Genomic DNA, 13,392 nt, shown 5'->3' with positions numbered 1-13,392 from the left:
TTGAGGAAACGAAATGGCGCAGTATATGTCTCACATATACCGGTGGACACCTGAACCGAGCCATAAGGGAAGGAGGGAAGGTAGGAGTGAAAGAAGAAAGGGAGAAAGAGGAGCCGCAGTGAGTGGAGGTCTCTGCAATAATTTCGACCACCTGGGGATCTTTAAAGGCCGATTAACACGACGGTCCGTTCGCCCGCGTCTTGCGCATCACGTGTGCATGCATCAGCACATTGAGGGGCGCGCTGACCAGGCCGCGGGCCGACAGCGCGCCTCTCAACGTGGTGACGCATGAACACGTAGTGTGCGGGCCCCGAGCGAACGGACCGCCGTGTGAATCGGCCTTAACGTGCACTGACATCGCACAGCACACGGGCGCCTATTGCGTATTCTATATAAGCTGTCCATTTACCGTTCTCAGTTTAGCGTCCATTCGATCTGCTGTCAGTTGTCACTGAGACATACCAGCGGCTTCCAAACGTCTGCGGCTAGCAACCCAGCCATTGTGTGGTTGGCGATGGGACCTCACCATGGGCAGCATATCGCAGTCAACGGCAACCAGTGGTCAAGTCCTGTCGCATGCTGTTGACAGAGCGCTGTGATGTACTCAACATTGGCTGCATATTTCACCCAAATTCAGCCAATGGTAAGGTCCAGCCACCAATCACCCACACAATGGCGGGGCCGCTTGTGACAGATGATTGAAAGACGTAGGTGTATATGAGTCACCACTGGATGAAATGGACCTGAAGTGAGCAACAGAAAATGGACAGCCTATGATATACGGCCCCTGGCTACCGCGCACGGATGCCACCCAGCTGAACATCGACGCTGGGCTTCACCTTCTGTCGGGTACTTTCTGTTCTGCATCAGAGCATCCTGGTAACATGAACATACAGCTTTCCCTACTCGCTAAGCTGTTAAGTTTCTGACAGTTTCGCGTTAAATAGTCGGTACTCCAGTGCAACAATTTTTAACTATGGAGAACCTACGTTTGTTTCTTTTAAAAATATACACTTCTCACATTAATGGCAGATACTCATTCGAAAGAGAGCCCAAAAAGGCCGGCGTTTGCGAGAAGCGCCAAGTACGAGACGCATGACCTAAGGTGGGGGAATTGCCAGCACTGAAAAAATACGTGCGACGTTTTTTTCGACGTTAATCGCGCGGCAGAAAACGTCGTTGCGGAGCGACACCCGGCTGTAGATACACGGAGCGTAGAAGCGGCGGAGCGCCGCCGCGTACCCCTCGGCGCGAAAGCAAATGAGATCCACAAGTCTCAAACAGCACTGAGCAACGTCGTCTGTGAGAGCAGCGACTGTGACCCTTCTGTTAGAGTCACGAAAGTCTTCACTTCGACACCATTTTACGAATTTTAGCGCGCGTGCATATGTATCTACAAGAATTTTGCATGCCGTCCCGTACCTTTCGACGCTGGCTCAGCCGCGGACGCCATGGGCGGCAGTTTTCTTCGACCCATTCGCTTCAGGAAGGAAAAGCAGGCATCCCGATCCAAGATTCGGCCGTATTCTCAAAAAAAAAAAAAGCGACATCTGATGTCTGATGATGCGTTTATTTTCACGACAATAACATTTCTGTGTCAAAATCACTGCGTAGCTCGTCGGCCATGGCGGCCATGTTGGCGGCGGCAGGCAGAGGCGGCCAAACCGGAAGAGCGGGCTTTCTGCGCTGCTAGCGGGTCGCTTCAGCCGCCGCTACCGACACGGTGGAAGAAACAGTATATTCTTCCACCGTGGCTACCGATCTCACCGGACGCTGCGCGTCAATATCTGGCGGGTCCAGATCAGCGGCGGCGGGCGCTATTCTCGACGTCGGGCGTCCAGTGCGTGCCGTCCGCCGAAAATCGCTAACTTGCCGCCGTACAAACGCTCCATGTATTCAGCCCTAACCCATGATAAAATCCTTCCCTCTCATGGCACTACTTTTACGTCACCTCGGGCGAAATTAGCTTGCTCTGTCATAGAGAGGACGCTGCCGCGCCCATCTTTCACTGTTGTTTGAGCGCATTGGCTTCCATGAATATCACGCTGTTATTTCTCAGTTCCTCGTCCACATGGGCCTGAACATTTTGCCCACCGTCGCGCACTTCGTGACACAACTATTGTTCGCGCGTCCTTTACCTCAATATAAAGGAGAGTACGATATGAGCAACAAATGCTGTAGTACCATTAGGGGATGAATTTCAACGCAGTAAAACAACTAGCCCATGCAGGCCATAGAAGCGTTGGCTGGCAGATCAAGGAGATAAGAAGGAAGTGTTCAGGTTTCATTTCAGTATGCGCTTACTCTTCATTGTTTTTCTATCTTATTATATGCGCGTTATCTTCGCCGCTTAACTAGTAAAGAGTTCATTGTTTTCGATACAAATGAGGCCGGGTAATCAGATGGTTCCCGTTCCTGCTATAGCTGCGAGGAGCGGTGGCTTCAAAGTAAAATTGCAGACGTTCTTGTGGTCGTCCAGCTCGATGTCGTACACGACGACTGGCATTCTCCCCATCTCGTCATCGTACGATGTATCGAAGCGCTTCGTCAGTTCCGCGACTCCTGCGAATGCTGCCACCTGCCGGAGAAAAAGAGAATCCGGCAATTGTTTTCACCGAGGGGCTATTTAGAGAGTTTGAGGTTAAAGGCAGCTGTGCGTTAATTAAACCATGCGCACTCGCCAACTTGACCATGAATCATTCGCTTGAAAGCTCCGAAATGTTCGCGGCTGTGGCCGTACTCATTAAACACAAATATACTTGTTTGGTGTTTTCAAAGGAACGCATACTATTTCATTTCCAAAACTGTAGACATTTATTCCCTCATTGAAAAATAAAATTGGTTCATCTACTGATCGCACACCAGACACTAATTTACGTAGCATATACGTAATATGCCTCGATTTTATTTCCATTATAAGCCAGTATTTTTTTCGTGATGAGGATAAAAAGTGATTTCGGAGCAAAAGTTTGCTCCGACCAAGAGGTGATTGGATACTGTTCATGTGGGTGAATTTCATGTTCATGTGGGTCGACAGTCTTGTCCCTCTTGGCATATAAGCACATGCGCACGTTCCCATTTTCGAGTGTATGACCGCGTGTCTGCTTTTTTTTGTTATTATGCTGCATACTTTTTGTGTTATTCTCATCACTTGTATGTGACGCGTTTTTGCATTTTGCATTGTGCTATTTACTTTCGCGTTTGTAACCCCCCAATGTAATGCCGAAAGGCGCTGTAGGTATCTGATAAATAAATAAATTGTAAAGAAGAAGACGATCAGCGCCCACAGTGGGAGCGCCAACGCCTAGCGCGACACGAGAGCGCTGACTGTTCGAGCCTGGACGTGCGATTTTGCTGCTCCGCCTGGTCGCCCCGGCCAAGCGCCTTGAAGGTTTGAAGGTTTGAAGGTTTATTAAAACGAAATACAAATGAGTTGTAAGTTTCATAAAAAAGTTAGTACAGTAGGAGGTCCCAAAGTGAAAACTGTCTGGGGGACCTCCCATGAGGAATACATAAGGAAAGTGCATAAGTTTGGCAGAGGAGCTATAAAAGTATACAATCAAGTTAAAACCTATTAGTGTAATTTGCGGCAATGAATAAGTTATACAATAGTTAGCGGGCATAATTTAACAAAAAAGGCATAAAATAGCAAAACATAAGAGCAATAGAAAGAACACAAAAAGACATCAGATAACAATGGGCATTGAATAAATGCAGATATAATACACAGGCGGAGAAAGAAAGAAAAAAAAAAGAGGTTCCAGAAGATTAGCAATATGACCGTTTGCTGTCAGAGTGGGGAACATAAAATAAGATGAAGGCAACCTTAAGCATGGCATGAAGATGAATGGGTTGATAGGAGATGTTTTTTTAGTAAAGTGTAGAAAGCGGGCTGCGAACGTGCGGATTTGATTGCTAGTGGTAATGAATTCCAGGTTTTGATGGCGGAGAAAAAAGCAGTTTGTTTTCCATAATTTGTGTTCACTTTTGGTAGAAGCATATTATTTTGTTCAGAGAATCTAGTGTTATTGCTATTAGAAAGGAAAGATACGGAAAAACAGAGAAGTTGATTGTTATTATTGCGAGCGCGGTAGATTAGAAGACCTAACCTAAGATTAAGGAGGCATTTCAATGGCAGAATGTTTAGGTCAGAGTAAAGAGGTGAAGCAGTGGCTGTGTATGGGCTGAAAGATAAAATTCGAAGCGCTTGATTTTGAAGATGAGAAATACATGACATATGGCATGAATAGGTATTACCCCATGATGATAGGCAATAATTAAGGTGACTGTTAATGAAAGCATAGTACAGGGATAAGAGAACATGGCGTTGAAAGAAAAGTTTAGTTTTTATTAACACCCTTATTCCAAATGAAATTTTTTTACTGATAGATTTGGTGTGTAGATGAAATTTTAGATGACAGTCAAGCGTGATGCCGAGAAATGTAACGTATTCGGAGGCAGTGATAATATGATGTCCCAGATAAATGGCTGGGCTCGGGATGACATGCTTTTGATGAGAGCGGAATATCATGAAAGTGGTTTTTGTAGGATTAAGTTGTAGTAAGTTATTTTCACACCATAAAACAATTGCCACTTTTGGCACTTTTGCCAGTAAAGCCCCTTACATCTTGGTGGAGGTCGCGGAGTTCAATCCTGGCCCGACGCAAAAGTACCCTCGCTACCACCGTGCCATCTGACACCACCCGGACCCAGCCCGTCGGCACTTCACCGACGCCCGTTGTTTGTCCTGGTACGGTCCGCCAGCGCGATGCTACCATCTTCAGCGGTGTGGAAGACAACGACGTCGAGGATTGGCTCTGCTCTTACGAAAGGGTGAGGGCCCATAACCGGTGGGACGACTCCATAAAGCTAACCAACGTCATATTTTATCGAACCGGAGTAGCCAACCTCTGGTATAAGAACCACGAAGTGGAATTTCCAACCTGGTCCGCCTTTAAAACCAGTTTCACAGACATCTTCGGCCGGCCGTCCGAAAGCTTCGCGCCGAGCAGCGTCTTCGCGTTCGCGCCCAGCAGACCGGCGAAACGTTCACGAGCTATATCGAGGACGTCATCGACCTCTGCAAGCGTGTCGACGCGTCGATGAGGGAGGAAGACAAAATCAAGCATGTCCTCAAGTGCATCGAGGAGGACGCATTTCACATGCTTGTGGCTGAGAACCCCACCTCCGTCAGCGCCATATTCGACCTGTGCCAAGCCTACGACAAGCTCCGCCGCCTGCGTGTTTCCACTCGGTCACCCTCTGCGCAGCCCGAGCCGCTCGCTGGCCTTGTGTGCACCGAAGACAGCATCCTTTTGCTGCAATTCAAGCAATTTCTTTGTGAGGAGGTCGTTCGGCAGCCGTCGCTCCTTCCGTCCGTTCCGAGTTCACCATGTCATCTTGCGCCTATACTTCAAGAAATACGGGAGAAAGTGTTTGAGGCCCTGCCATCTGGTTGTCCCCCACCTTCCGTTACTGCCCCTCTTACGTATGCCGAGGCCGTCAGGCAACCTCGCCCTGCGGCGTTTGTACTGTCACGACCTTCACCGCGGCCGACCCCGTTCCCTCCTACTACTCGACCGCCACCCAAACGCTTCCACCCTTGGCGGACGCCTGACAACCTTCCCATCTGCTACGCCTGCGGCACTCCGGGTCACGTGATGCGTCACTGCCGCCGGCGCTACCTGCCCTCTCCTGATACCGCCGACCCTCGCGCCTACACCTACGCCCCTCCCCAGCACTTTCAGCCTCCCTCCTCTCCTGAGACCGTCCCCACTTCCCATGGCCCCCGGACTGTTCTCCACCGTTCCCAATCTCCCCGTCGTCGCTCGGTTTCTCCGATGCGCCGTCGTCCTACTTCCCCAACGGAAAACTGGTCCCCGCAGTTCCGGAGGCAAGAGCTGCGTGTTTGACGAAGAGTTCAAGACCTCGCCTATCTCCGTGCAATGTCAATGAAGTTTCTGTAGAGGGCACCGATGCTTTTGCCCTGGTTGATACTGGCGCTGCTGTATCCGTAATGAGTGAGAAACTGTGCCTTATGTTGCGCAAAGTGACAACGCTGCTATTTGGACTTTCGCTGCGAGCCGCCAATTCGCACCTCATTAATCCGTTGGCCGCCTGTACTGCAAGGGTCACTGTTAAGGACGCGCTGTACATAATTCATTTCAACATTTCTTCCTCGTTCTCTCATGACGTCATCTTAGGGTGGGACTTTCTTTCCCAACATCACGCCGTCATTAACTGCACTCGTGCCTAGGTTGAGTTTTTTCCCTTCCACGATGATCAGATTGGCCCGACGCGAACAACGTGCGCGAAATCAACATGCTCGACGATATCGCGATACCGCCGTGTTCATCTGTGCTCGTCTCTATCCTGCGCCTCTGCTTCCGACGGACCTTTCATCTTCAGCCCGTCCGACACCTTTCTTGCTCGCAACGATCGCCTGCCCCCCGCCGTGCTTACAGTCGCAGCTGGCTGCATTGCAATGCCCGTCACAAACCTCTTCATGCGCCCTTTTGCCTTGCATCGCGGCCAATGCCTGGGCTTTGTACAGACATTTGCTTTTCTAGTCGTCTGCGACTACTCCGAGGACGAGTCCTGTGGTCTCCCAACGGATTCACTTACTCCTTACGCCGCTCCGACTGATCCTGCTCTCGTGGACGTCTTCGCCAGCTCTATCGACGCTTCCCTTACGACAGCGCATAAGACCCAGCTTCTTGCCCTGCTGGCCCAGTTTCGTTCCTCCTTTGACCTTACTACACACAGTTTGGCCTGTTCATCGAACGTGACCCACCGGATCGACACCGTCCCCCACTTGCCGTTGCGCCAACGACCGTACCGTGTGTCACCGGCCGAACGTCATGTCATCGACGAACAGGTGAAGGACATGCTGCAACGTGGCGTCATACAATCCTCCCACAGTCCTTGGGCCTCCCCCGTGGTTCTTGTCACCAAGAAACACGGCTCTATCCGCTTTTGCGTGGACTACCGCCGCCTCAACAAAATCACTCGCAAAGACGTCTATCCTCTGCCCCGAATAGATGACGCCCTAGACTGCCTGCAGGGCGCTGAATTCTTTTCGTCTCTAGAACTACGCTCCGGATATTGGTAAGTCCGGATGGCCGACGATGACCGCGCCAAAACAGCGTTTGTGACGCCAGACGGGCTGTATGAATGCACCGTAATGCCGTTCGGACTATGTAATGACCCGCAACCATTGAGCGCATGATGGACACTATACTACGAGGCCTGAAATGGAAAACCTCTTTGTGCTATCTCGATGACATTGTTGTGTTCGTCCCGGACTTCCAGACTCATCTCGCACGCCTGGGACAGGTGTTGAAATGTCTCACTGAAGCTGGGCTAAAACTAAATTTGAAGAAATGTCGCTTCGCTACCCGACAGTTCACAATTTTAGGCCGCATCTTATCTAAGGATTGTGTGCTTCCCGATCCAGCAAAACTTTGTGCTGTGTCCGAGTTCCCGAAGCCCTTTACGATGAAGGAACTTCGCAGTTTCATCGGCCTATACTCTTACTTTCGGCGTTTCTTCCGTAATTTCGCTTCAATCATCGCGCCTCTGACTACGCTTCTTCGCGCCAGCAACGACCTCTGTGGCTGGAATCCTGCCTGTACGACGCATTCAGAAGCTTGCGCCGGCTGCTTACCTCTCCGCAGATATTACGCCACTTCGACCCCAATGCGCCCACTGAAATCAATACAAATGCCTCTGGCGTTGGTATTGGGGCCGTCCTTGCGCAACGTAAACCGGGCTTTGCTGAGTATGTTGTTGCATACGTGAGTCGCACTCTGACGAAGTCGGAGTTGAACTACTCTGTGACTGAAAAGAGTGTTTGGTAATCGTTTGGGCGATAACAAAATTTCGACTTCATTTTACGGCCGACCTTTCGACGTCGTTACAGACCATCATTAATTTTGTGTGTTGTCCACCCTGAAGAACCCCAATGGACGCCTCGCTAGGTGGGCCTTACGCCTTCAAGAGTATGACATTCATGTGGTATATCGCTCTGGCCGGAAGCATCACGACGCCGACGCTTTGTCACGCTCACCTCTGATCACTGAACCTGCTTGACCTCCCCGCGTCGACTGCGCTTCCTTATCGATGACCACCATGGGCACCGAGCAGCTCAAGGACCCATGGATCGGTTCTATTTTCAACTTGCTTTCGAACCCTTCATTCACCTCCGTCCCACGGGCACTGCGCCGTCAAGCTGCCTACTTCAAGATTCGCGATGGGCTCTTGTACAGCCGCAATTATATTTGTGACGGCCGAAAATGGCTCCTTGTGATCCCGGGACACTTACGTTCCGAAGCGTGCACCGCCTTTCACTGATCCTGCTGACCCAGCAGCCGCTCACGCCGGTGCTTTCAAAACTTTACATGTCTTTGCCTCCGTTACAACTGGCGCGGTAAGTACACCTACGGCAGCAAATTCGTCCACTCTTCCCCACACTGTCAACGCCGCAAGCCTAGTCACCACCATCCGACCGGCCCCGTGCGGTGTCTACCTTGCCCATCCAGGCCTTTCGACCGGGTTGGCATAGAGCTGTACGGACCGCTTCCTTACACAGCTACAGGAAACATCTGGATGATTGTCGCTGTCGATCATCTCACACGGTACGCCGAAACAGCTGCCCTTCGATCTGCTACGGCGCGAGATGTTGCAGCCTTTCTCCTGCACCGCTTCATACTTCGCCACGGAGCCCCACGTGAACTTCTGAGCGACCGGGGACGTGTGTTCCTGTCCGAAGTCGTTTGATGCCTTCTAGAGCAATGCAACGTTACCCATCGCACCAGGACGGCTTAACACCCGCAGACTAACGGGCTGACTGAACCTTTAATTCTAAGTTAGGTGACATGCTGTAAATGTACATGGCGGCGGACCATTCCAACTGGGACGCAGTACTACCCTATGTCACGTACGCTTACAACACTGCCATTCAGAGTACAACTGGTTTTTCGCCATTTTTCCTGCTCTACGTGCGTGAACCTTCGTCCCCACTTGACACCATTCTTCCTTACCGGCCCGATTCTTCGGAATCCACAACTGTTTCCGCAGCATCTCGCCACGCCGAAGAGTGCCGGCAGCTAGCTCGGGCGTTCACATCCGCCGACCAGGGGGGTCAAAAATACCGCTTGGACAGCACGCATGACAATGGCACATTTCTGCCAAACTCCCTAGTTTTGCTCCGTGTTCCTCTTGCCTCACCTAGCCTGTCTTCCAAGCTGCTTCCAAAGTACCATGGGCCCTACCGCGTCCTGGAGCGTACTTCCCCGGTTACTACATCATCGAGCCTGTAACGCCTTCGCCAGATCACCGACGACGTGGGCGCGAGACAGTTCACGTGTCTCACTTGAAGCCACATTACGACCCATGCATATTCACGTCCCCTTAAGTCGCCAAGATAGCTCTATTTCTCCGGGGGGACGACTGTAAAGAAGAAGACTATCAGTGCCCGCAGTGGGAGCGCCAATGCCTAGCGCGAGACGAGAGCGCTGACTGTTCGAGCCTGGACGTCCGATTTTACTGCTCCGCCTGGTCGCCCCGGCCAAGCGTCTTTTGCCAGTAAAGCCCCTTACAAAATAAATAACCTATTTTTTAACGAATTTCAGAACGAAGGGGATTGTTATATGATGCTAATAATCATCTGCCACACAGGAATGTTTATTATTGTTCCATTTGAATTACATTTGAATAAGCTCTAAAAACTAGAAAAAAAATACGAAACGTGAAGCGAACAGACAGACGAGGAAGAAAAAATTAGACGTGCCACAACGCTCAAACAATGACTTTGCTAGTTTAAAAACGAAATAAATCAAATTGTAATTGGAACCGAGCGCTTCCACTTCTGCGTTTAACAGCCGAAATAAACAATAAAATATAAATACAGCCGAAGAAACGTTGTCCTGACGTATTTTACCAACGTGGCATGGAAGAAGGAAAGCTCGAGAGAGGTTCTCGCTACTGGAGCTGACAAATTGTGCGCCGGAAGTCACGTGTTTCCGGCACACAGCGGTGCCGTCTGCATTAGCGGCTCGTCTTTCAGTCGCCGGCATGCCGGCGCGACGCGAGGCTATAAGCTGAGCATGACCAAGCGCTCTGATCATCATGAGCTTGACTACGCCCACTGCAGGCAAAGGTGTCGCCCACCTCTCTCCATTAGCCCTGTCTTTTGCCAACTGCTATTCCAATTTCCTTAGGCGTCCGTGAAATATAGTTTCAGTCTAGCTTTGCGTGCTTCGAGCAATGGGCAGCCAATCTCCCCCTGCACGCCACTTTATCTCTTTCATCGACCTCAGTTTGCAAGTAGCCTCTTTTGAGGTCTATAGATCAGAAATACTTGGCGTTGCAGAGCCGATCCACTGTGTCATCGATGCGGGCATGGTGTTACGCGTCCTTCTTTGTTATGTTGTTCAAGCGGCGGTATCGACGCAGTATCAAAGTGCGCCGTCTTTCATTCGCACTAGACCAACCGGTGCCGCTGAGGGGCTCTTTGAAGGCTGGAAAAGACGTTGCGAATCATTTCTCCCACTTGGTTCCGGATGGTTTGTCGTTCTCGCGGCGGCACACGGTAGGGGCTTTGGTGGAGAGGACGGGCATGCTTGTTGGTTATAATGCGATGCTTGGCAATCTGCATATGTCAGACCTTCGGCGATGACGAGAAACACTCGCTGTGCATTCGAAGCAGATTGTGGATCTGGTCTTGTCTGCCCCGGGGAGATGCTGGGTTGATGTCGAAAGTGTGCGTGTTCTCTTAGAGAGGCAAACCTTCTGCGGATGAGTCGGGGAGGCCGAAGGAGTTTAGTATATCGGATATCTCGCCGAAAAAAGCAATCATCGTTCCTCTGTTAATGGGGCGGTATTCTTCGCTGATGTTACTCATTAGTACTGCGGCTTGGCCTTTGCGGAAATGTGCGACGTCTCTTTTGATGCCGATACTTCGGTCGAGAAGCAATTGCATGTTCCCCTCGATGATGGCTTCAGTGTTACTTGCTTCTGTGGTTCCTACGGTGACGATGACGCTTGAGCGAGGTGGGACACTCACTTGTTCCTCCATGATACCTAGTGTAGCGTGATGTTCCTGGAGTTCTCATCGAAGAGATGGCCTCGTCCGTGGAAAGCGCGATCAGCTTCGATCGCATGTCGATGCTCGTCTGATGCTCACTAAGGAAATACATGCCCAACATCACTTCGCGGGAACATTGCCGTAGCACAACGAATATCGCAGGATAGATATATCCGTTCACAGTCGCTCGCGCTATGCATCGTCCTGATGGCGTATTGAGGTGACCCCGTGCAGTGCTAATTTGTGGGCCGTCCCAAGCCCTTGTTACTTTCTTCTGCGGCGCAGCACATGGTCCATTCATCACCAAATAATCGGCTCCTGTGCAAACTAGAGCGATAACTTTTCGGGCCCGATAACCACGTATAATTCGGATGTCCTGCCTCTGGCGCTGCACGTCGTCCTCGGCGTCGGGTCACGGCTTCGTCGGGTATGTGAATCGCGGATGGGGCGTGTGGTCGAAGCTTTTCTGAATGGCGGCGTCGTTTTGAAGGCGTTTCGCTTCGTGGCCTAGGATATTGTATGCGGCGTCCTCATATGGCGTGGTCGCTGGAGGACATTCGTCGTTTCCTCGGCAAGCAACGTGACCTCCACAGGTTGCTTTGTTTGGTTTCCCCTACACGGGGTAGGGGACCTTCCTCGGACAGCCGCGGCGTAGCTGCGGCCCGATGATGCAAAACGTGAGGTGGGCGGCGACGGGGAGCAGACTCCTCGGCGACTGCCCTCTTCGCAGGTTGTCGTCGATTTCCTGTGGTCGCTGGGCGGGGAGCGGTCCTGGATGCGTCTGTACCGGCAGGGGCGAAGTATATGTCCGGCGTGGCCACAAAGTAAACACAGTGGGCGGTTGTCGGAATTCCTCCACTCGTCGCATTTCCTAGATCCGTTGCGTCACTGATAAGGTGGACGTGCGGGAGCTAAGGGCCGTCGTTCTTGTAGAGCTGGTGCTCGCGGAAGAGGACTTGGGGGGTCTCGTCGAGGTGGAGGACGGAGTATTGCGGCGGCGTAGGTAATGGCTTCAGCTTCCGTTGGTGTCGACGGTGGCGGGGAGCCAAGTGCATGCTGTACTTATTCATGTCCGTGAGCGACGCCACTTGACTCTGCTGAGTCTGCTGTGTTGCGGATGGCAGCAGTCGACGAAGTTGTTCGCGAACAATTTCGCGTATCAGATCTCGCAGGTTATCCCCGCTTGCAGGGGCATCTTCTGGGGGGTGGAGCTTTTTGTCAGCGCTTGAAGTGGTCGGTTGCAGTGACGGGTCCGGCGCCAAAGGTCTTTTCAATGGTAGAAGCTTCAACTACAAGCTCGGTGACCGTTTTTGAAAGATCCATGATCAGACCAGCGAGCAGTTGCTTTTTTACGCCATGCATCAGACAGTTGAACTTCTTTTCTTCTGTCGGGTTAGGGTTGGAGCGCCTGAAAAGGCGTTTCATTTCTTCAACATGCGCAGTCATGGCCTTTTTTGGGTGTTGAATTCGTGGCTGCAGCAGCACCTCTGCTTTTTCCTTCCGTACGACGCTAATGAACGTACACGCTACCTGCTTCTTTAAGGTCGCGCAGGTTGTTCAAATTCAAATTCTTTATTTCTGCCTTGTAAAGATACAGACAGCGGAGGCGCAGAAGAAGCTGAGAGACAGCTTGACTAAGCCGCAGCCCCCTTTCGCTTGGCAGCAGCTTGACAGCAAGGCTTTTAATACAAAAGGCAGTTGCAAAGCGTGATAACAAGTATACAATAATGAGCAGGTACAAGAGAAAACGAAAGAACATTATACAATATTGACACAATATTCACATTCGGCAGACACAGGTAATGGCAGCAAAGAAAAAAAAAGAGAAAGAAGAAAAAAAAAGCACAAGACAAAAAATCCTACATGCTAGCATACAAAGCACGCAAAGACCTGTTTGACGAACTGAAAAGGTCAAAATTATTATATATATACGCGTTTAGCAGGGACGGAAGAGTGAACTGCAGGCGTTCTCTACCCGAGTTTAACCGTGGGGTCGGGACTATCCATTTCTCCGCATACCTTGTTGTGTAGCTTGCATCTCGGGTACGTAGTTCAGCAAGTTTACGTATGTGGTTTACATTTCTACGTGTTTCCAGTTTAAACCGGACACACAAGCGATATTTATACAAGTTGTGTATTTTTAGCACACCACTTTGTAGAAAGAGATCTTTGCTTGGCGAGTCCCAGGGGACATTGTAAACATGACGAAGAAACTTTTTCTGAAAAATGTAGATACGCTGAAGACAGCTAACCGTAGCTGTGCCCCACACTAGATGGCAGTAGTTTAAATAGGAGTAGAAAAGTGA

The 13,392-nt window shown here is 50.6% G+C and overlaps 1 protein-coding gene across 1 annotated transcript in view; it reads right to left on the bottom strand.

The window, feature by feature from the left end:
* Positions 1 to 2,398: 2,398 nt before the first annotated feature.
* Positions 2,399 to 13,392, bottom strand: part of LOC149337326 (uncharacterized) — a 67,546-nt gene continuing 56,552 nt past the window's right edge. The window contains exon 8 of the mRNA XM_089554860.1: positions 2,399 to 2,578. Coding sequence (XP_089410986.1) covers positions 2,399 to 2,578 — 180 coding nt within the window. The remainder of the gene's footprint in view (positions 2,579 to 13,392) is intronic.

The sequence above is a fragment of the Amblyomma mixtum genome, chromosome 7 (assembly GCF_055824585.1).
Source record: "Amblyomma mixtum isolate Tamu chromosome 7, ASM5582458v1, whole genome shotgun sequence".
Taxonomy (NCBI): Eukaryota; Metazoa; Arthropoda; class Arachnida; order Ixodida; family Ixodidae; genus Amblyomma; species Amblyomma mixtum.
This window is presented reverse-complemented; position numbering and strand designations above follow the sequence as displayed.